We start from the raw sequence: 22,633 nt of genomic DNA, 5'->3' as shown, positions 1-22,633 counted from the left end.
CATAGAAGGTTTTTGAGGAATGATGACTAGTCAGTCCATCAATCGATCGTATTTATTAAGCGCTTACCGTGTGCAGCGCACTGTACTAGGCTCTGGGAGAATGCAATATAACCGAGTCGGTGGCCACATTCCCTGCCCACAGTGAACTGTAGTCTAGAGGAGCTTACAGTCCAGACGAACAGACTCACAGTATGCAAAACTGCAACCTGATTTTCCTATATAAGATTTTCCTGTAGCTTAAAAAATTTACTTAAACCCTGCTTACTGTTTATGTGTATTTAGAATGACTTGATCGGAAAAGAAACCATGAAACAGAAACAGATTGAAGAAATAAGGGATAAGAAAACAGGACTGGAAAGAGTGATTGAGCTGAAAGCAGAAATTCAGAGTAAGAAACAGACCGAGTTGAAAAATGTGAAATATGAACTTCAGCAGCTGGAGGGGTCTTCGGACAGGATTCTCGAGCTGGATCGTGAGCTTGGAAAAGCTGTAAGTTATCAGTTCTGAGAGGTTTTGAGTGATGAGTAATTTGAGACCTATCGTGTTCTCATCCTTTCTCAAGATTTTTATTAATAGGTCATTATGAAAATGTGGTAAACTGATGAAAAAAAGATCAGATCTTGTTAAATCGATCCTTTATAAAAATGAATCTGGCACCTGCCATGCTTCATTGCATTAAATTAAAGTACATTTTGGTTTTGAGGCTGTAGATCAAAGGGAAGTGATTTAGGGGCACCAGCTTATCCAGATACCCAATTGATAAATCCATGTGCCCATTTTCTATCAGCTATCTTAAATGTCAAAAAATGCAGGGCACCAGCTAGTTTTCACTCTGTGATCTGTTCCCAAGCAGATGTTTGGGCTCGGAATGAATAGGCCATAAATTTGGATTGGTTGAGTGTTTAGGGGGCCCTTCCTGGGTGGAAGTTGAAGTGATGCCCCAGGCCATCACCACACAGCCCATGACACAGCCCCTCCTAGACTCGAGTCCCAGCCTCCCACCCGATGTCATTTCCACGTAGCCCAGATCCTGCAAGCTGGCCTGACACCGTGCAGGGGGGTGAAAGAAGATTTTGCTATGGCTAAAGCAGTCACCGCCACATTTTGGGGCCACACAAGTTAGGCTAAGAAAACCGAAGGTGTCTGGGGATTGAAGGTGTTTAGAAAAAGATAACTTTATCCAATTCAAAAGCATAGCATTATTTTGATGGCTTTGGAGCCTACCTCGCAGTTGTCAAGTGGTGGTACTTAAAAATGACTACTCTGTCTTCAACTTGAAATTAAATAGGGGAGTGCTTTTTTTCAGCCTTTTTAAAGCCCTCTGGGACCTGGTTATTTGCAGCTCTCCCTTTCTCAATCAATCAGACAGTGGTATTGAGCGCTTAATACGTGCGGAGCACTGTGCTAAGCGTTCGGGAGAGTGCAGTGCAACAGAATTAGCAGGCAGCTTCCCTGCCTCTAACGGGCTCACAGTTTGATCCCCTAGTTCGAGCAGCATTCGACGATTCCTCTAAAAGCTCAGTGCATTTCATTCCTCAGGTGATTTCGACGGCTCCTGGAATGTCAGCCAAAATCCTCTCCTCCTTCCTGATTACTTGATTTGTCGTGAATGTCGTGTTTTATTTCGTGCCGGCCATCGGGCTCATGCTACAAAATACATCAGTGCCTCTCTTTCCATTAGGAACGTGAATTAGGCAAAGCCGAGAAAAACAGCACTGTAGAAGCTCTGAAAGTAGAAGTGTCGGACCTTCAGGGCGAGAGAGTTGACCTGGACAGGGTCTTGCGAAAACTGGACCAGGAGATGGAGCAGCTGAACATGCACACCACCACACGAACCCAAATGGAGATGCTGACCAAAGACAAAGTATTCCCTCTCTTTTCATTCTAACCCTGCTTTGAGACTATTTGAATTTGTTTTCCATTGGAGGCTGTGTTAATTCACTCATCCCGTCATATTTACTGAGCGCTTAGTGTGTGCTGAGTACTGTACTAAGAGCTTGGAAAGTACAGTTTGGCAGCGGATAGAGACAGTCCCTGCCCAACAACGGGCTCACTGTCTAGAAAGGGGAGACAGACAACAAAATAAAACAAGTAGACAGGCGTCAATAGCATAGAGAAAGCAGCGTGGCTCAGTGGAAAGAGCCCGGGCTTGGGAGTCAGAGGTCATGGGTTTGAATCCAGGCTCTGCCAGTTGCCCACAGTTACTTCACTTCTCTGGGCCTCAGTGACCTCATCTGTAAAATGGGAATGAAGACTGTGAGCCTCATGTGGGACAACCTGATTACCCTGTATGTACCCCAGCACTTAGAAAAGAACTTTACTAACCATTTGGGAGAATACAATACAAAAACACATTCCTTGCCCACAACAAGCTCACAGTCTAGAGGGGGAGAAAGCCATTGATAAACATACATAAATAAATTACAGATAAATACGTGTGTACTGTGGGGCCTGGAGGGAGGATGAATGAAGGGAGAAAGTCGGGATATATTTCCTAGAGTCCTGTCCACTTGATTGCTTTTGGTTTGGGCTACGTTTTACGGATGGGAGCACAGGACTGGAAATCAGAAGGACCTGGGTTCTAGTTCCAGCTCCATCATATGTCTTCTGTGGGACCTTGCTCAATAGTAATAATAATAATGGTATTTTTAAGGGGTTACTATGTGCCAAGCACTGTTCTAAGCACTGAAGTCACTTCACATTTTGGGCCTCAGTTCCCTCATCTTGTAAAATGGGGATTAAGACTGTGAGCCCCATGTGGGACATGGATACAAGATAATCAGGTATCTATCCCAGTGCTTTGTTCAGTGCCTGGCACATAGTAAGCTCTTAGCGAATACTGTAAAAAGTCTATATGGTGCTCTGTAAAATAACCGTGCTTACATTCTCTTAAACATTAAAATATTTTCTTTCCGTAGGCTGATAAAGATGAACAGATCAGAAAAATAAAATCTAGGCACAGTGATGAGTTAACTACGTTGATGGGATATTTTCCCAACAAGAAACAACTAGAAGACTGGCTTCATTGTAAAACCAAAGAGATTAATCAGACAAGGGACAAACTTGCCCAATTTAAGTAAGTAGTTGCCCATATAGGGCTCATTTGAAATGCTGTTAATTTCACCCCATATTCTTGTATTGCACTCTCCCAGGTGCTTAGTACAGTGATCTGCACATAGTAAGCACTCAAATAGCATTGCTTGACTGATTCTTCCAAACACTCCAGTATCTCTCCAAACTGCACACCAAGTAGTTGAATTCTGGCAGGAATGCCCGCAGTAATTTTCCAGGACTTTTAAAAGTAATTTTGCTAACATATAAGTAGTATTTGGATTTTTAGGATTTTTCTCAATTTAATTCAATTTCACCCCTATTTTCTACCCCCCAGAATAATCACCTTTTTAAATTTAAGCATACTGCTTCCTAAATTTAACATTTTTTCTTAACTTTTCATTGCTGGAGTGGAGAGTAGTGAGGCCATCCTAATTCTGTCATGATCAGTTTAAAATCAATATAATGCCTTTCTGTGATGAATTGCCAATCTCCACTGCCATCAATAAAATGGTTATGGATGTGATAACCTGGAAGTTTAGCTATTTTAAAATGCGTCGTAAGTTTGTTTTTCCTAAAGGATTTCCCTTCTCTCTACTTTGTAAAGCTTTGAGATTTTCTTGAGTAACTGGTTCCATGATCAGTTTTGGCTTATCTCCTTTGTATGTGTTATCATTATTGTTTTTATGTCAAAACCAAGATTGAGATATTGTTTGTCTTGACTTTGGAGCCAAATCCTTAATTTAAGGTTGCCAAAATCAGTCAATCAGTGGTATTTACTGAACACTTACTATGTGCTGAGCACTGTACTAGGCACTTGGGATTTCATTAGTGTTTCTTTACTCTGGGGGCAGAAATATTTCAATTCTGCAACAGTCAGTCACCAGGTATTTGTTTGAGCACCCACAAGGTCCATAGCATTCTTTAAGCCTATAGTTCATTACCTTTTAACCTTAAGTTTTAATGGTTGGAATTTGTTTCTGGTGACTTCATACATTTAAAAAAAAAAAAATCACATATGCCTATTGCCCTTTCAGCAAAGAACTAGTTTCAGCAGAACAAAATAAAAACCACATCAGCAGTGAGCTAAGGCAAAAAGAAGAGCAGTTGAACAGTTATGAAGAACGGTTGTTTGATGTTTGTGGCAGTCAAGATTTTGAAAGTGACTTGGTCAAACTTAAGGAGGAAATTGAGAAGAGCGCCAAACAGCGAGGTAAGTTCAAAGCTAAAGGTTTTTAACGTGTGAGTGTTTATTCGTTGTTTTTCCCCCCTTACCCTGAATGGACTATTTGTTTATTAATTATTAAAGAACGGAGAGGTGGGTACAGAATTTTTGGTCACCAAATTCTTCAACATCAAAACCACTGAGGGTGGAGAAATTGTAACATCTCCTGAAAACTGAAGAGATGTATTTTTTTTGATACTTTTTTTTGAGGAAGAGATCAATTCAGGCCCATAAAAAGCCTGTCTTTCCCTTAAAAAAAAATACACCAGAGACTGTTTTGACCACCTTGGTTTTTCCTCACCCCTCACTGGAGATTTCCTTTTCTTCTTGCAAACAGCAATGCTCGCTGGAGCCACAGCTGTTTACTCCCAGTTTATTACTCAACTAAAAGATGAAAAACAATCATGTTGCCCTGTGTGCCAGAGAGTCTTCCAGACAGAGGCGGAATTACGGGATGTGATTAGTGACTTGGAGTCCAAGCTGCGTCTTGCTCCCGACAAACTGAAGTCTACGGAATCTGACCTTAAGAGAAAAGAAAAAAGGCGTGATGACATGGTGGGACTTAAACCAATAAGGTAAGGAAACAGATGTAGCACTCTTGCCTTCGCATGGAGGCTGGGCTAAAAATCCCCGGTTAAAAACATTACCAACCCAAATTAAAATCCTACCAGATATACTCCTTCCACAGAGGGTTACAGGTAATAAAACGAACCAAGTCAACATTCTTTCCAGTTTGCCTGGCAGAGTTGTGTGCTAGGCCTCAAATTTCCAAGTTTGGGATGCCCGTGACCGTAATTGTTACCTGGGCCAAACCAGAGACCCATTGAGTCCTGTATTCTGCTTCCAACAGCGGTAACCAGAGGACACCGGGGAGGTCAGGGGTTGGCGGGACAGACAGGCTGACCATCCTTTATCAGTACCCATCCTCTCGGGTGTTCGCTCATACGGTGCTCATGCAGTGCCTGTACATCCTTCTAACAACCATAACTCCTCCCTCTACAAAACATCACAAATCCTTTCTCCATCTTTATCCCTTCTTGAGCCTTTTAGCGTCTGATTTTTCCTTTTAGCATTCATGATTTTTCCCTCTAAGAATTCTCTTTGGATCTCTCATCCACAAACATATTCTTATTTTCTCCCTGCCCCCCAAAATTCCATGTTGAAAAACTGTGATATGAAAAAGTGTTTGGTGGGATCTCTCCACCCTCAGTAGTTTTGATGTTGAAGAATTTGGTGACCAAAAATTCTGTACCCCACCTCTCCATTCTTTAAGTTGTAATTTCCTAGAAGATATCTTCAACTTTTCCACGTCGTACAGGGTGCTACACAAGCAGATGCTGAAGATCATGAATCTCTGTCTTCCCAGATCAGTTGATCAATCGGTGGTATTTATTGAGCGCATACGGTGTGTGGAAACACTCTACTAAGCACTTGGGAGAGTACAAAGCAACAGATTCGGTAGACACATTCTCCACCCACAAAGAGAGGAGCAGTGTGTCCTAGTGGATAGACCACAGGCCTGGGTCCAAAGGACCTGGGTTCTACTCCCAGCTCCGCCACTCGTCTCCTGGGTGACCATGGGCAAGTCACTTCACTTCCCTGTGCCTCAGTTACCTCATCTGTAAAATGGGGATTAAGACTGTGAGCCCCATGCGGCACACGGACTGTGTTCAACCTGATAGTTTGTACCACCCCCGTGCTTAGTTCAGTGCCTGGCAGATAGAAAGTTTTTAGCAAGTAACATAAAAACAAAACAGAAAACAAACTCACAGTCTGGAGGATAGAAGCTTTAATCCTGTTAGCGTATGCAGAAGGTGTCTGGCTCCCTGATAGTTTTTAGTTGCCCTTCCCGGTGCCTTTTGTGCCGTGTTCTGTTGTCATCCTATAAGAACTTCATGGAATAGTTATTTTGTGGGTGTACCGTGATTTGATATATAGATGGAAACACTATTCTTTCTGCTTTATTCACTTAGCTTTCTGCAATTTTCCCGCAGTTCATAGCACAGCATTTTACCACCGGGAGATGCTAGACTGTAAGCCCTCCTTATGGGCTCATCTCCTCCAAGAGGCCGTCCCTCATTAAGCCCTCGTTTCCTCTTCTCCCACTCCCTTCTGTGTTGCCCCTGAAGATGGATTTGTAAAGATTCCCCCCTCCCTCAGCACTGTAGAACTTAAGTGCGTATCCAAAAGCAGTGTGGCTCAGTGGAAAGAGCCCGAGCTTGGGAGTCAGAGGTCATGGGTTCCAATCCCGGCTCTGCCACTTGTCAGCTGTGTGACTTTGGGCAAGTCACTTCACTTCTCTGGGCCTCAGTTCCCTCATCTGTAAAATGGGGATTAAGACTGTGTGCCCCACGTGGGACAACCCGATCACCTTGTATCCCCCAGTGCTTAGAACAGTGCTCTGCACATATTAAGCACTTAACAAATGCCATCATTATTATTATTCTCTGTACCTCAGTTATCTCATCTCTAAAAATGAGGATTAAAGAATGCGAGCCCCATGTGGGACAGTCTGATGACCCTGTATCTTCCCCAGCACTTAGAGCAGTGCTGTGCACATAGTAAGCGCTTAACAAATACCATAATTATTATTATTATTATTTATATTAATATCCATCCCCTATCCCCAGACGGTAAATTCGTTGGTTTCGTAGTGCATGATGTGAACTTTTTTTTGTCCACTAGATGGTAGTGCTATTCAAGTATACATTCAAAGTTTCGAATGAAAGAAATGCTATTTGGATTTTGGTTTTTAGAGTGGGTTATTTGTTAAGCATCCAGCACTGTATGCCAGGCACGGTACTAAGCCCTAGGGGCGGTGGGGGGGGGACAAGATAATCACTCTGCACACAGTCCTTGCCCCCCCATAATCTCCATTTAATCCCCATTTTACAGGTGAGATTACTGCCCAGGGTCACACAGCAGGCAATTGGCAGAGCTGGAATTAGAAGGGCCGTGCTGTTTCCACTAGGCCACCCTGCTTTTCTGTTGGATTTCTTCCAATTCTTATGATTAGCCTTTGCAACGTGGCCCTTTTTTGGGTAATTTTTATGGGCCAAATGAAACTCTGCATAGGTTTGCCTTAAGGAGAAAAAGGGGCAATAATTTAGAGAGGGTTCGATAAATGGGGTTTTCCGTCGGAGACCCTTTAATAATTAAAGGGTGATGTCAACTTTCGGCCCTGTGCTGTGTAGCGTGGGGAGATGAGTGCTCCCCCCCCTCTTAACTGTCCCTCACCCCTGCCCTCAATCTTGTCCCCTGCTCTGACTGCTCAGGAAGGGGCTGTTATTTGAGGGAGTCAGGGAGAAATGCCCCCTCGCCAAACATCACCCCGTTTTAACCAGGGCTTCTGGTTCTATTTTTGGCCCCCAAACCTGAAATCGTGACAGGGAGAAGTGAATTTGGGGTGTTCACCAGCGGGCTTGATTAGCTTGTATCCACTCCAGCACTTAGTACAGTGCCTGGCATTATTATTATTTGGAAGTCAAACTTTTCGAGGTTCAAGTTCTGATTTTGAGTTTTCCCTTCAGGCAGCATATAGTAGAGTTGAAAGAAAAGGAGATACCAGAATTAAGAAACAAACTACAGACCCTAAACCGGGACATTCAGCGCCTCAAATGTGACGTAGAAGAACAGGAGACCGTCCTGTGTACCGTGATGCCTGAAGAAGAAAGTGCTAAAGCCTGTTTAACAGATATTACAATTATGGAAAGGGTCCAGGTAAGGGGACATTACCTTCTTTTAGGATGAGGATATAAGTAATACTTTAACTCCCATGCTGTCTACCAGGGATCTGCATCAGAGTTTTTTAATCAATTAATCAGATTTAGGATTGTTTTCCTCAGAACTCAAGAATACATCCAATCACATACAGCCGTAAGTAAATGTTAACCATTAGAAGCAGCGTGGCCTAGTGGAAAGGGCACTGTCCTGGGAGTCAGAGGACCTGGGTTCTAATCCTAGCTCTGCCACTTGTCTGCTCGGTGTCCTTGGGCAAGTCACTTCACTTCTCTGGGCCTCGGTTACCTCATCTATAAAAAAAAAAAGTGGCACTGAAACTGTGAGCCCCATGTGGGATATGTACTGTGGCCAGCCTGATTAGCTTTTTGAGCGGTTCATACAGCCCCCGGTGCATAGTGAATGTTTCAAAAATACCATGTTAAAAAAGTGCAAAGAGAAACAATGTAGGAAGAGGGAGGATTCAATGGAAGCAACAGAAGAGGTGGAAGGAGAGCAAGCATTTTCAGATTTCGCATGCTGAAAGTGCCACCAACGGTGAAGTGACAGCTGTGGTTTTAAGTGCGGCTGAAAAGAAAGGTGCTTGGACTGACAGCCCTGACCACTTTCTTTTAATTGGTGGTCATATTTTCTCTGTTGCCGTCTGAGTATGTCTTAAGTAGCAACCTCATATTGGAAATAAAGAAACACAGACACTGGCCTTTCTCCTAGATCATAAAAGAAATCACCAGTGGTTTTTTAAGGCCAGGATTTGAAATCAGCTTCTGAGTGGCAGTCCTTTACTGAATCTTTATAATGATCTTAGTGAAATCTTTTAAATTCCTATCAGTTTCTTCATTATTATTTCCCCAGCACTTAGTGGGTTCAGGTCACTGGGTTGGGAGCATTCAATAAGAGTAAAGGAGCTGGTCTCTGCCCTTGAGCTTACATTGTATCCCGCTCTGCCACTTGTCAACTGTGTGACTGTGGGCAAGTCACTTAACTTCTCCGTGCTTCAGTTACCTCGTCTGTAAAATGGGGATTAAGACTGAGCCTCACGAGGGACAACCTGATGACCCTGTATCTACTCCAGCGCTTAGTACAGTGCTCTGCACATAGTAAGCGCTTAACAAATACCAACATTATTATTATTACACAAGCAGTGGAAAAGGGGGGCAAAACATAGATACATCTATTAACAGCGAAAATAAGACTCCCTCCCCCCACCAGAAAAATGGAGAAATAAATACATGGATAAATGGGATATAAATGAAATTAAAAAAAACAAAACACAAATGCCAAAGTTAGTTGATGAGATGACGACATGAGGAAGTAGCGATTAGGAGGAAGAGAATTGCTTATTAGGAGAGCAAGCAGCTTGGCCTAGTGGCAAGAGCCCGGGCTTGGGAGTCAGAGGATGTGGTTTCTAGTCCCAGCTCTGCCACATGTCTGCTGTGGGACCTTGGGCAAGTCACTTAACTTCTCTGGGCCACCGGTACCTCATCTGTAAAATGGGGATTAAGACTGTGAGCCCCACGTGGAGCAACCTGATGACCTTGTATCTACCCCAGTGCTTGGAACAGTGTGTGGCACATAGTAAACGCTTAACAAATATGACATTATTATGATTAGGAAGGGCATCCCCCTGGGTCACAAAAGAAATTACCAGGGCTGTGATTAGAATTCAGCTTCTCCGAGTGGCAGTCCTTTGCTGACTCTTAAATGTTCTTTGTGAAGTATTTACTGTTTTAAATGTAATTCGAGATTTAATTTAATGTATAATATTTTATGAGTATTTTTAATTCCTCTGAAATTCTACGTAATTATTTGCTGAATATCACAAAGGGGGGTGGACTTGAAGCTGGAGGGAGTTCCGTGAAGAGGGTGCAGTGTAAGCACTAGATGGCAGATGGGAGAGCCTAGAGCAGGGACAGTTATAAGGTTAATTTGGAAGGAGCAAAGAATGCGAGCCGGAGGATGAGACTAGAAAAGCGAGAAGGAGAGTGCTACTATAGAGTCCTGAATCTGATGGGCAGAGATTCTGTTTGAGGCAGAGAGAAATAGGTGTCCTGTGGAGATTTTTCAGGAGGGATGGAGCCATTCTACAAGGTCTCTAGTCACTTTTACTCTTTGCTCGGTATGCAGTTTCTCTTCTGATTTTCCAAAACAGTCCCTTTAAACTAGAAAAATATTCTGAAAATGAGTTTATTGCACATAACTTTAGAAGTGCAGAGTTAAGTACTGAAAAGGACCGACATATTTTTTTCAGATGGAACTTAGGGATGTTGAAAGAAAAATAGCACAACAGGCTGCTAAATTACAAGGAGTTGATTTAGATCGAACTGTTCAGCAAGTTAACCAAGAAAAGCAGGAAAAACAGCACAAACTGGATACTGGTAAGAGAGATGGGATTTCCCCCCAACCCCTTTTTTATTCTATATAGTATTTTACTCGCCCCTAAAACCCTTTTACAAACCCCATTGGAAATAACCTGAATTACTCTACCATCGTTTGGTATTTATTAATAAAAATGTGTTTTCTGTGCAGTTTCCAGTAAAATGGAATTGAATCGGAAGCTAATACAGGACCAGCAGGAACAGATTCAAGGCCTGAAAAGTACAGTAAATGATCTTAAATCAGAGAAACTCCAAATCTCCAGTAACTTGCAAAGACGTCAGCAACTAGAGGAGCAGACAGTGGAATTGTCCACTGAAGTTCAGTCCTTACACAGAGAGATAAAAGTAAGAATAATTCAGATGTCAGTTCTTTTTTTTAAAAAAAAAATCTCAGCATGAAGCAAACTGAATCTTACCTCTAAGTAAATTATCAAACAGACTAGAAACAGCAATCTCTCCTCTTTCTGCCTCTTGGTATTCTATGTCTTCAGTGACCATCAATAACTATGGCACCTAATCTATGTGGTGGGTATCAGGTATTTATATGTCTCTCTCAAAAAAATCTCAATATCCATTCTCTCCCTAGAGGTACTGTGATCTGCCTCGTATCTGCTGTGCGACCTTGGGCAAGTCACTTAACTTCTCTGTGCCCTGGTTACCTCATCTGAAAATGGGGGATTAAGACTGTGAGCCCACTTGGGACATGGACTGTGTCCAACCTGAGTAGCCTATTTCTACCCCAGCACTTACTACAGTGCCTGGCACGTGGTAAGCATTTTACAAATGCCAGTGGAAAAAAAAAATACACCCCATTCACTCTGGTCTGACTTGTTGCCATCCAGGAACTTAAAAAATGAGGCACCTTTGCCTCCTAGGTCATGTTTTTTTCAGGACGGGAGCAGAAGCACCAAAAAGTAGTTCCGCCACTTATCTGCTGTGCGACCTCGGGCAAGTCACTTCATTTGACTTTGTCTCAGTTCTCTAACCTTCCAAATGGGGATTCAGTATCTGTTCTTCCTCCCATTTAAGATTGTGAGCTCCATGTTGGACCTGATTATTTTGTGTTTACCCTGGCGCTTAGCACGTAGGAAGTGCTTAAATATCATGATTATTATTAATACCGTTATTATTATTATGAAGGCAGAAATCATATCTTTGCTTCTAATGGACTCTCCCAGACACTCAGTACAGTGCTGTGCAGTCATCACTATGGTTATAGTCATACAAGGGCAGGGATGAAGAGAATGGAAGTGGTCCTGCCCAAACCACTACCACTATAAACAATCCCTTCCCTCAGGCTCTTGGTCCCAAGGTTTCAGGACCGAGACTCATCTGTCATTCATGGCGGGAGACTCCATTATGTGGGATGAGTTTTAGGTAAAAGCTTACTTGGAAATTAATTTTGGTGAGCCAGCAAAGTTGAATATTGTCATCACACAGTTTGGCGTATCGGGCTTGTGCATAAATATAAATAAAGGGCACCTATTCATCTTAGAGTGTCATACAGAAATTTTCTCTCTAAGCGTAAGAATTACCTCCAGAGCAATGTGCCATAAACAGAGAGAAGGTAACATGTCGTTCTTTTCTTTGTTAATCACTTTTTTCTGTCTTTCTACTTTAGGATGCTAAGGAACAGCTATTTCCTTTGGAAGCTACTCTAGACAAACTCCGACAGGAGAAAGAAGAATTAATTGACAAAAAGAACACGAATAGTAAAATAGCACAAGATAAGGTCAGATGGGTTTTTGTGAAAATAAAATTAATTTTTTTTTTAGCCTGTGACATAGACACTGTTTTCAACTTGAGGGCAGGGATTGTGTCCATTTATTTTATCGTCCTCTCCCAGTCACTTTGTAGAGTGGTCTGCAAGTAGTAGCTGCTTAATAAGTACTATCGATTGATTGATTTTTTTTTAAATCCTGAAATAGATGGGGAGTTATGGATACTAAAATATTTGATAGGGTGGTATTTTAAATATCTTTAAACATTGAAAAAAGGTCATGTTTGAGGGTTAAGTCGTATTTTACAGGTAATCGTTATCTGTGCCGTCATTTTAAAAAAACTAAGATTTTTTGTTGGTTCTCATGGAAAAACTTTTAAATTCAATGTGGTTTTTGAATTGACTTTTTATTGTAATATTGAAGGTATTTTCTTGATCATAAATCCTTTGAAATTATTTTCTGATCCATAAGAAATCATTTTTGTCAATAACTTATTTTTCCACAGTTAAACGATATCCAAGAAAAGATTAAAAATATCCACAGCCACGTGAAAAACATTGAGGATTACATTCAAGATGGAAAAGAAAACTATAAACAGGTAATTTGAAACTGAAAGAAATAAACAGGTTCATCCATCTGGGATTTTGAATGTTTATAATATTTCCTCTTTTTTGTAGCAAAAAGAATCTGAGCTAAATAAAGTAGCAACTCAAATCAATGAGTGTGAGAAGCAAAAAGAAAAAATAAATAATGAAATGGGAACAATGAGACAAGACATCGATACGCAAAAAGTAAGTTTTGGCAACGGATCGGTGGTACCTTGTGTCTGGTAGTGTATATAGGTGTTTGGCCTGTAATGAATAAAGTTCTAGCAGAATTGTAAGGTTCAAACCGCCTGTTCATATTTCAGTGTATGTGCAGAGGCTTCCCACTTGTATCCTCTGGAAGAGCACACCCAGGTTTCCCCCCGTGGTGTGAAAAACAAAGGAAGGGAAAGTGAGAGGAGAAAACCAGATTCGTTTGGAAAACGCGGACCCAAAATACCATCTCACTGGAAAATGAAAAGAGGTGGTGAAAGAGGGGTCGGCACTTTTAGGGGAACAGGAGCCATCCAAACCCCTCCAGTAGCTGCACATTTCTCTACACGTTAAGCGAAACTGCTAATTGACAGATAGAAGTGAGTCTCTCCACCAGCTGGGGCCTAACCTTCCCTCTCTTTGTTGGCTGCCACGCAGGTTTCACCCCCTGCCCCAGGCTAGTCTCCTAATTGTGCCTTGCTCCCAACTCCCCCGTCTCTGACCCACCAGACATCCTCCCCCTATGTGGAACTCTCCTTCCCCCCAAATCTGACAAACCACGTCCCTCTCTGGCCTCTTATAAGGCTGCTTCCTCCAGGAGTACGTTCCCCAACTAATCCCTCCCTTCGTGATCAGATCACCCTTTCCGCTTCCCTTAGCATTCAGGGATGTAGCTGTTTATTTCCTATATTTCTTCATCATTTGGTCTACTTTGGGTTCTGTCGCTATCATCTGTGATTTTCCTCTCCTTCCTGATGTGTGTTTGCTGCTCGTCTTCCCCCATTCAGTTGTTAGGGTAGGGCCCTTGTCTCTCATACCATCTCGGGCACCCGTTAAAAAAACTCTCTGCATTAGATTTGGCACTCTTGAAATTCTAATCAGGGTGAAGATGATGAGAACAAATGACAGATAAGAAGGGAAGAGTCATAGCCAGAAAGAAAAAGTAATAACCAGAGGAAGGGAAGGAGAGAAAGGAATTGAGGGAAGGCAGAAGAGACAGAAAGAGGAAAAGACTATTGTTTGTTTCATTCACACGTAGAACAGATATTTCTACTACATAGTCTAGAAATGATCAGTTATTACTAACAAGAGGAAACAGTTATTCAAGTTTTCCTTTATATCAATCAGTGGTATTTAGTGAGTGCTTACTATGTACAGAGTATTGTACTAAGTGCTTGGGAGAGTTCAGTACAACATAGACACACTCCGTGCCGGGAACGAGCTTACAGTATAGAGAGGGAGACAGATAATATAAACAAATAATTTATATGTAATTTAAAAACATGTACATAAGGGCTTTGGGGTTGGGGTGGGGTGAATATCAAATTTCCAGATGTTACAGATCCAGATGCAACTATATCTATATGATAGTCTCCAGATATGAATTTTAAGTAAATTACCGTGTACCTAAATTGACCTTTTTCTGATAGCTTAAATTCACTGAATTTTCTGGACCAGGTCCAGAAAAGCCCTGATTTGTTTCCTTTTACTTACTGAAAATAAAATTGCACAACTTCAACTCGGCACATCTGCGTAGGCCAAAACCCCAGACTCCACGGAAACCTATGATTTGTTATAGAAAATGTGGTTCTAGAGTTAAGCTGCCATTGCTGCCGTGACCATGGTAATTACTTCTTTGGAGGTCATCACTTGTGGCTAATCTATCATTTTGGAATAAATCTAGTGAGACTACAGAAGTAATAATTGCCGATGATGAGAGATTTCAATAAGGGATTTTTTTTGTTAAACACTTTCTCTGTGCCAGGCACCGAACTAAGTGCTCGGGCAAATATTTGATAATCAGGTTGGATACAGTCCTTGTCACACACAGGGCTCACAGTCTCATTCCCCGTTTTACAGGTGCCATAACTGTGGCACAGAAAAATGAAGTGACTTGCCCAAGGTCATACAGCAGACAAGTGGCGGGGCTGGGATTAGAACCCAAGCCCTCTGCTGACTCCAGGGCCCTGCTCTTTCCACTAGGCCATGCTGTGTCTCAAAATTATTTTAGAGTGGCAAAATGCAGAGCTCTGCACATGGTAAGCACTCAGTAAATACTGTTGATCTAATAACTGGCCTCCCATCTCAGGTGCGTTCTGGTTATAGATCTGTTATGTAAAATGTGACTCCAAATGCACATTTCCCTCCAGAAGCGTCACAGTTTTGTGTCTCAAAGACATATGTAACATAACTGGTCTCTTAAACAGATTCTTATTTAATATGCACTTAGATACAAGAAAGATGGCTTCAGGATAACCTTACTTTAAGGAAAAGAAACGAAGAGCTGAAAGAAGTCGAAGAAGAAAGAAAGCAGCTTTCGAAAGAAATGGGACAGATGCAAGTTTTGCAGTTGAAAACGTAATTGCCTTTTTCATTTTATTCTTTGTTTGTCCAGACTCTGCCTCTGGGTTCGAAGGTAAACTTCTTTATTGAAAAGCTCTCTCTCGGCATGTGGGTGTAGCTGAGGAAATTCTTGTGTGTTTGGCGCTTCCACTTGGGGCATCCAAAAATTGTTCTTTTTAAAAATGGAGTAGCTTCCTGGGAGCTCCAATATGGAGCTCTGGCTGGGCCCTGACACTGGAGAAGGACAAGCCCCCTTTCAAGTCCCAAGGATTAGAGCATGTGAATCTGTAAGCCAGCGGTCTCCCTGCTCATGTGCTACTGAAGGGAGAGAGCACATTTGCACTCATCTCTTAAGCAGATGATTCCCAAATCTACATCTCCAGTCCTGATCTCTCTCTTTCTCCACAGTCAAAGTCTCGCATTTTCCTCCTCCCTTCATGATATCTCCGCTTGGATATCCCACTCATACCTCAGACCTAACACACCCAAAACAAGACTCTTCACCTTCCCATCCAAACCTTGTCTCCCCACATGACTTTACCATGACTGTAGACAGCACCAACCTTCCTTCTCTCACAAGCCCGTAACCTTGGCATTATTCTCAACTCATTCATTCATTCAATTGCATTTATTGAGCGCTTACTGTGTGCAGAGCACACTCTCATCTCTCTCATTCAACCTACATATTTAATGTCCCCAAAACCTGCCATTTTTACCTTCACAGCATCACTAAAATATGCCCTTTCCTCTCCATCCAAACTGCTCCTGTGCTGATCCAGGTACCTATCCTGTCCCCCCGTGACTACTGCATCAGCCTCCTTGCTGACCTCCCTGCTTCCTGTCTCTCCCCACTTAGGTCCATTCTTCACTCTGATACCCAGATCATTTTTCTAAAAAAATTTCAGTTCACGTTTCCCTACTTTTCAGGAATCTCCAGTGGTTGCCCATCCACCTCCGCATCAAACAGAAACTCTTTACCATCGGCTTTGAAGCACTCAGTCACTTTGCCCGCTCCTGTCTTATCTCAGTGATTTCTTACTACACCCCAGATGGCTCATTTTGCTCCTCTAATGCCAGCCTACTCACTGTACCTTGATCTAATCTATCTCACCGCCGACCCCTTGCCCACGCCTTGCCTCTGGCCGGGAACTCCCTCCCCCTTGATAGCTGACAGACCATCACTCTCTTCACCTTCAACACCTTATTTAAATCTCATCTCCAAAAGGCCTTCCCCAACTAAGCCCTCATTTCCCCTACTCCCTCTCCCTTGTACACCGCTCTTACACTTGGATTTGTTCCCATTTCCCCCACCCCCCAGCCCCACAACATTTACACATACCTGTAATTCATTTTAATGCTTGTCTCCCCCATTAGACTGTAAGCTCCTGGTGGACAGGGAACTTGTCTCCTGAGTCTGTTACATCAGTCTAGACACACTATAAGCGCTCAATAAGTAGAATTGATCGACCACCAGGAACAACAGACGAGCCTAGGTCCAAGTGTTGCAGACGTAAAACCTGAACAGAGGAAATGATTGTAGTCTAGTGATTTGTGCTTGACCCCTCAAACTCGCTGGCCACTGCTGGTCATGTTTCTTCTGCCAGGGATGCAGCCCATTGCCAACTGCATGTGCTATCTATAGGCAGTGTCTGATACTGTCTTTAACGTGCCTCATTCTCAGTCTGCCCCATAGCTCTGCTCAGTCCTGCTCACGCTTTTGCCATCATTCCCAACCAGTCATCTGTACCTTTGATGGGTTGATTCATAGCTGTGCTTCTCTGAATCTTCATTTCCTTTCTTCTTTCTCCCCAGTTTTGTCTGCCATCTTCCGATTCATTATATGTGCTGCTGTGTGCTGCTTGGGTACCCCGCTGACATCATTCTGGTCACTCATTCCACCCAAATCTTATCAAGTCAGGCATTCCGTTCTGAATTCCTTAAGGACTTGGGACAATAAAATTTCAAAGCTGCCTGCTGGGAACCTGCTCACCTTGGTCTTTGGCGCCTGATAGTACTTGAAAGGTTGCTTTTTCTGCTTAGAAAAATAGTTAAAATAGCATATTTACAAGTGGAAGTGATTTTTCTACCATAGGTAGTTTGATGTTTCTAAGTATCCTTATTTTCTCCTTCTCTGCAGGGAACATCAAAAGCTAGAAGAAAAGATAGAAACGCTGAAGAGAAATCTCAGTGTGGCATTAGGGCGACAGAAGGGATATGAGGAAGAGATCATTCATTTTAAGAAAGAACTTCGAGACCCTCAGTTCCGGGATGCAGAAGAAAAGCACAGAGAAATGATGATAGTTATGCGAACGACAGAGCTTGTGAACAAGGACCTGGACATCTATTACAAGACTTTGGATCAGTAAGTTTCCTCTTGCCATCATACGTACAAAAGAATCTCATTGTACAATTATCTCTTCCGTTCAATTTTTAGTCTTTTAATCCTAGGCTAAAAAGTGTATTATATTAGCAATGCGAGCGCAGTAAAATGGTTCTTTGAAAGAATTCCAGGTGATCAGTCAATCAGTGGTATTTAGTGAGCGCATACTGTCTGCAGAGCATTATACCAGGTTCTTGGGAGAATACAATACAACAGAGTTGGTAGACGTGATCCCTGCCCGCACTGAGCTTGCCGTCTTGAGGGGGACAGACATTAGTATAAATGAGTAATTTACAGATTTATACAGAAGTGATGTAAAGTATTGGTTCAGTCTGGTACCATGGAGGTATCTGGCATGGTGGAGTTTGTGGCCAGAATGTGTAGGCCCAAAAGGGCTCATTGATTATACCTAATTGGCCTCTGGGTTAAAATCCTCGTCAGTGTTGGAATAGTTCAAGACAAGGATTGTGTGAAGAGGGAGAACAATCCGTCCTTCAGGTAAGGAAGGAGGAGGCTAGATACAGGAGTTAGAAGAAAATTCTCATAGAGAAGATGTGGAGGCAAGAGAGAGGTGAGGTGAAACTTGGACAAGAAGGGGAGTGTGCAGTGCCAAATGACCATTGAATTTGTGCTGGAGTCCCTGTCCCTGCCCCATCCCCACCCTGTAATTAAGGGTCTCCATTTGGGAGAGCACGCCGGGAAATTCCTGTTCCTCGTTCAGGGCCGATTGGCCTAGCTCAGGTAGTCCCAGAGTGAGTGGAAGCCACAGTAATAAAAATAATAATAATAATGTTGGTATCTGTTAAGCGCTTACTGTGTGCCAAGCACCGTTCTAAGCACTGGGGTAGATACAAGGTAATCGATTTGTCCCACGTGGGGCTCACAGTCTTATAATCCCCATTTTACAGATGAGGTAACTAAGGCACAGATAAATTAAGTGACTTGCCCAAGGTCACATAGCAGACAAGTGGGATTAGAACCCATGCCCTCTGACTCCCAAGGCCTGCTGTTTCCACTGAGCCACGCCAAAGCAGCTCCTCACACCCCCGCTTTGCCTGAATCCCCAATCCCCGGGCCAGAGACAATCAGAAAGCCAGACAGAGCGAGGCATTGCTCAGCACCTCCTCCTCATCTTCACCTTTTCAGCCAGGTGGAATCGGACAAAAGAGTGCACCCTAGCTGGAGAGGCCGGCCGGTGGGGTTTGGGGCATTGCTTTCATAATAATAATAATCATTATAGCATTTGATATGCGCTTACTGTGTGTTAAGTACTGTTCTAAGCACTGGGGTAGATAGAAGGTAATCAGGTTGTCCCACGTGGGGCTCACAGTCTTAATCCCCATTTTGCAAATGAGGTAACTGAGGCCCAGAGAAGTGAAGTGACTTGCCCAAGGTCACATAGACAAGTGGTGGAGCTGGGATTAGAACCCATGTCCTCTGACTCCCGAGCCTGGGCTCTTGCCACTACACCATGCTGCTTCTCGCAATTTTAGGAGTTTCAGAGGGACAGGGTTCAGAATGAGAAAAATTTGGTCGAGTGGCCATAGGAAAGGGAGAATGATGGTGAGGAAACAGGAAATTGAAGGATGAAGGAACTATTCAAAAGAAGACTCAGTCTATTTGTATATGTTGCATTTCACTGAAATGCACCTACCCATTACATCAGTCTAGTAAATATTTTATCAAAAATGATGCTGTCTATGAAGCTTCCTCGCACGTAGGGCATCGGGCTTTCTCACTGCTCTCCCTTCCTAGGGAACTTACCCGGTTTGGGGTTAAATATCAAAATGCCTACTTGTCTCCTCACTTAAGAGGAAATGCAAAGTCCAAAAATTCCCCACTGTTTTCCCTTTTAGAAATAAGAATGCTTTTAGTAGAGTTTATAGCATCTGCCTGCCTATTTAAGGTAACACAGGAAATAAGCCTTCCATTTTCAAGAAAAACAGATTAGCATCTGTTATTGGTAATCAACTACAAAAATCACTGAGAATATATGTCACCTCTAATGGTCAAAGGCTTATAACTGTAAATGTGTAAAACTGGAAACTGTAAATCCATTATTTAATGTTCGTTTTCTTTGTTCTGTGAGTTCATGGCCCAAGAGTGACTTTGGAATATGTTACTCAGTAGGTAGTACTTTGAGAGTGTTATTTCCTCTTGTCATACATAACTTCCATTGCTATTAGGGAGGAGTAAGTAGCCTACCCACCCAAATATTGAAAACAACGCTTTGGGAGGGTGAAATATTAAATACTCTCTGCCAAACTTTCGAGAGTCAATGGAAATGAGATGCTTTTAAATGTTCCTACTCGAGTTCAGCCTGTGTCACAGGTTAATGTTTGCTCGTTTCTGACTACTTAACTCAGATGCAGTTTTGGAAATAGCCATTAGCTTAATCGTTTAGCTAAATCAAACTGAGACCAGACAAGTAGAAAAGAATGTTGATTTCCTTCCTTCTACTTCCAGAGAAGCACAAAACCGACCAATGAATCATCTCAGACTTCTTCAGCCTAGTATTATATCTCTTTTGCCAATTGAGGTACTTTTGTCACAGGCCTTTTACTCATTGGAAGGGACCCTGAAGGAAAGGCACCCATATGCATTTAGCGTAGAAACTTGAGAAACAGCGTGGCCTAGTGGAAAGAGCCTGGGTCTGGGAGTCAGAGGACCTGGGTTCTAATCCCAGCTCTCTCAGTTGTCTGCTGGGTGGCCTTGAGCAAATCACTTCACTTCTCTTTGCCTCAGTTGCCTCATCTGTTAAATGGAGAATAAAATGGCGAGCCCTATGTGAGACAGGGACTGTGTCTAACCCAGTTATCTTGAATCGACCCCCAGCGCTTAGTTAAAGCACCTTGTCCATAGTAAGCGCTTAACAGGTACCATAAAAAAGTGAAAATAAAACGTGGAAGAAACAAGCAGCAATATGGGTCAGGCCCTTGAGAGGAATTTCAGTTAGCAATTAGCCTTCTGGGTATGGAGGGATAAAGTTGTCATAAAGTTAATAATGTTGGTATTTGTTAAGCGCTTACTATGTGCAGAGCACTGTTCCAAGCACTGGGGTAGACACAGGGGAATCAGCTTGTCCCACGTGGGGCTCACAGTCTTAATCCCCATTTTACAGATGAGGGAACTGAGGCACAGAGAAGTTAAGTGACTTGCCCACAGTTACACAGCTGACAAGTGGCAGAGCTGGGATTTGAACTCATGAGCCCTGACTCCAAAGCCCGTGCTCTTTCCACTGTGCCACGCTGCTTCTCGTTGTCACCCCTTGGGGAAAGATAGAGCCCCAAAGCGTTATGCTCTGGCCCAGATGTCACTTTGCACTTCTTATAGGTGAAAGGGAATAGTTTCTCCCCTACTGAGCCTGGCACAGAGACATTTAGCAATGCCCCTGTGCCCCCGGGAGATCCAAGGAGCACAAAAGAACTGAGAACCTGGAGAGGCTCAAGGAGCGGCTAGCTTGAGATCGTGGTTATTGAGCGTATGCAACCTTTTTCTCTTGAACTCTGCCACTTGAGACATTTGCCCGTTTAGAAGAGTGAGTAGCCACAGCCTAGGGGAACATAGTCTTGTTTCTCCTCCAGCCAAGTCAGGATGATGTAATAGTAGTAATATTAATAATAATAATCATAGAGAAGCAACGTGGCCCAGTGGAAAGAGCATGGGCCTGGGAGGACCTGGGTTCTAATTCTGGCTCTGTCACTTGTCTGCTGCATGCCCTTGGGCAAGTCAGTTATCTCATTTGTAAAATGAGGATTAAGATGGTGAGCTGATAATTGTGGTATTTCTTAAGCCCCTACTAGGTGCCAAGCACTGTACTAAGCACTGAAGTCATACAAGATCATCAAGATTGACACAAGTTCAAGAGCTGAATTTCAATTCTTTGTTCCAACTTAATGAATCAATTGATCAGTGGTATTTATTGAGTTCTTACCGTGGGCAGAGCACTGTTTGAAGATCCCGGGAAAATACAGAAGACATAGTGCGACAACGATCCCTGCCCAAAAAGAGCTTACAGTCTAGAGGGGGGACAGGGTAAAGTTAACTTATATTAACTCCGTCGCTTTAGAACAATGCTTGACCATAGTAAGCTCGAAACAAATACCAGTAAAGAAAGAAAGAGATTACTGCTAGGGGAAATGGCAGGGTATAAGGATATGTACAGAAGTTAATTTGGGGCTGAGTGGGGTGGATTAAGGGCTTAAAAGGTAGAGTTCAAAGTAAATATGTGACTCAGAAGGGAGAGCAAGTAGTGGAAAAGAGGACTTAGTCCAGGGAAGGCCTCTTGGAGGAGATGTGATTTTAGGAAGGCTTTGAAGGCGGGGAGAAGGGTGGTCTGTTGGATATGAAGGGGAAGGGATGAACAAAATGGCTGCACATTCCACAAATGAACTCCCTCCTTAAAGGCCAACCCCAACCTTCTTCCTCTTCAAAGCCTCAATGAAGGCAGCTCTCCAAGAGGCCTGCCCTGACTAAGCCTCCCTTTCCTCTTCTCCCACTCCCTTCTGCATCTCCCTGACTTGCTCCCTTAATTCACTTCCCCCTCCCACCCCCAGTCCCACAGCACTTCTGCACATATCTGTAATTTATTTATATTAATGTCTTTCTCCCCCTGTAGGCTATAATAACGGTATTTGTTTGTGCCAAGCACTGTTCTAAGCACACAGGTAGATACAGGGTAATCAGATTGTCCCCCATGGGGCTCACAGTCTTAGTCCCCATTTTAAAGATGTGGTAATTGAGGCATAGAGAAGTGAAGTGACTTTCCCAAGGTCACACAGCTGACAGGTGGCTGAGCGGGGATTAGAAACTACGACCTCTGACTCCCAAGCCCGGGCTCTTTCCACTAAGCTCGCTGCTTCCCCTGTAAACTTGTTGTAGGCTAGGAATGAGTTCATTGTTATGTTCTACTCTCCCGAGTGCTTAGTACAGCTCTCTGCACAGAGTCAGCACTCAGTAAATACGATTGACTGACTGACTAGTTCTCAGGCCCCTGCCTGTCT

At 43.0% G+C, this 22,633-nt stretch overlaps 1 protein-coding gene across 1 annotated transcript in view; it reads left to right on the top strand.

Annotated features, from left to right (window-relative positions):
* Positions 1 to 22,633, top strand: part of RAD50 (RAD50 double strand break repair protein) — a 70,221-nt gene that overhangs the window by 15,575 nt on the left and 32,013 nt on the right. Inside the window, exons 10-22 of the mRNA XM_029050770.2 lie at positions 283 to 489; positions 1,682 to 1,864; positions 2,919 to 3,076; positions 4,089 to 4,264; positions 4,614 to 4,851; positions 7,807 to 7,996; positions 10,263 to 10,389; positions 10,541 to 10,734; positions 12,011 to 12,121; positions 12,616 to 12,708; positions 12,788 to 12,901; positions 15,138 to 15,265; positions 17,388 to 17,612. Of these exons, the coding sequence (XP_028906603.1) occupies positions 283 to 489; positions 1,682 to 1,864; positions 2,919 to 3,076; positions 4,089 to 4,264; positions 4,614 to 4,851; positions 7,807 to 7,996; positions 10,263 to 10,389; positions 10,541 to 10,734; positions 12,011 to 12,121; positions 12,616 to 12,708; positions 12,788 to 12,901; positions 15,138 to 15,265; positions 17,388 to 17,612 (2,144 nt within the window). The remainder of the gene's footprint in view (positions 1 to 282; positions 490 to 1,681; positions 1,865 to 2,918; positions 3,077 to 4,088; positions 4,265 to 4,613; positions 4,852 to 7,806; positions 7,997 to 10,262; positions 10,390 to 10,540; positions 10,735 to 12,010; positions 12,122 to 12,615; positions 12,709 to 12,787; positions 12,902 to 15,137; positions 15,266 to 17,387; positions 17,613 to 22,633) is intronic.

Source organism: Ornithorhynchus anatinus, chromosome X1 (genome assembly GCF_004115215.2).
Source record: "Ornithorhynchus anatinus isolate Pmale09 chromosome X1, mOrnAna1.pri.v4, whole genome shotgun sequence".
Classification (NCBI taxonomy): Eukaryota; Metazoa; Chordata; class Mammalia; order Monotremata; family Ornithorhynchidae; genus Ornithorhynchus; species Ornithorhynchus anatinus.
The sequence above is the reverse complement of the archived record's forward strand: the minus strand, read 5'-3'. Positions and strand labels throughout refer to the sequence as shown.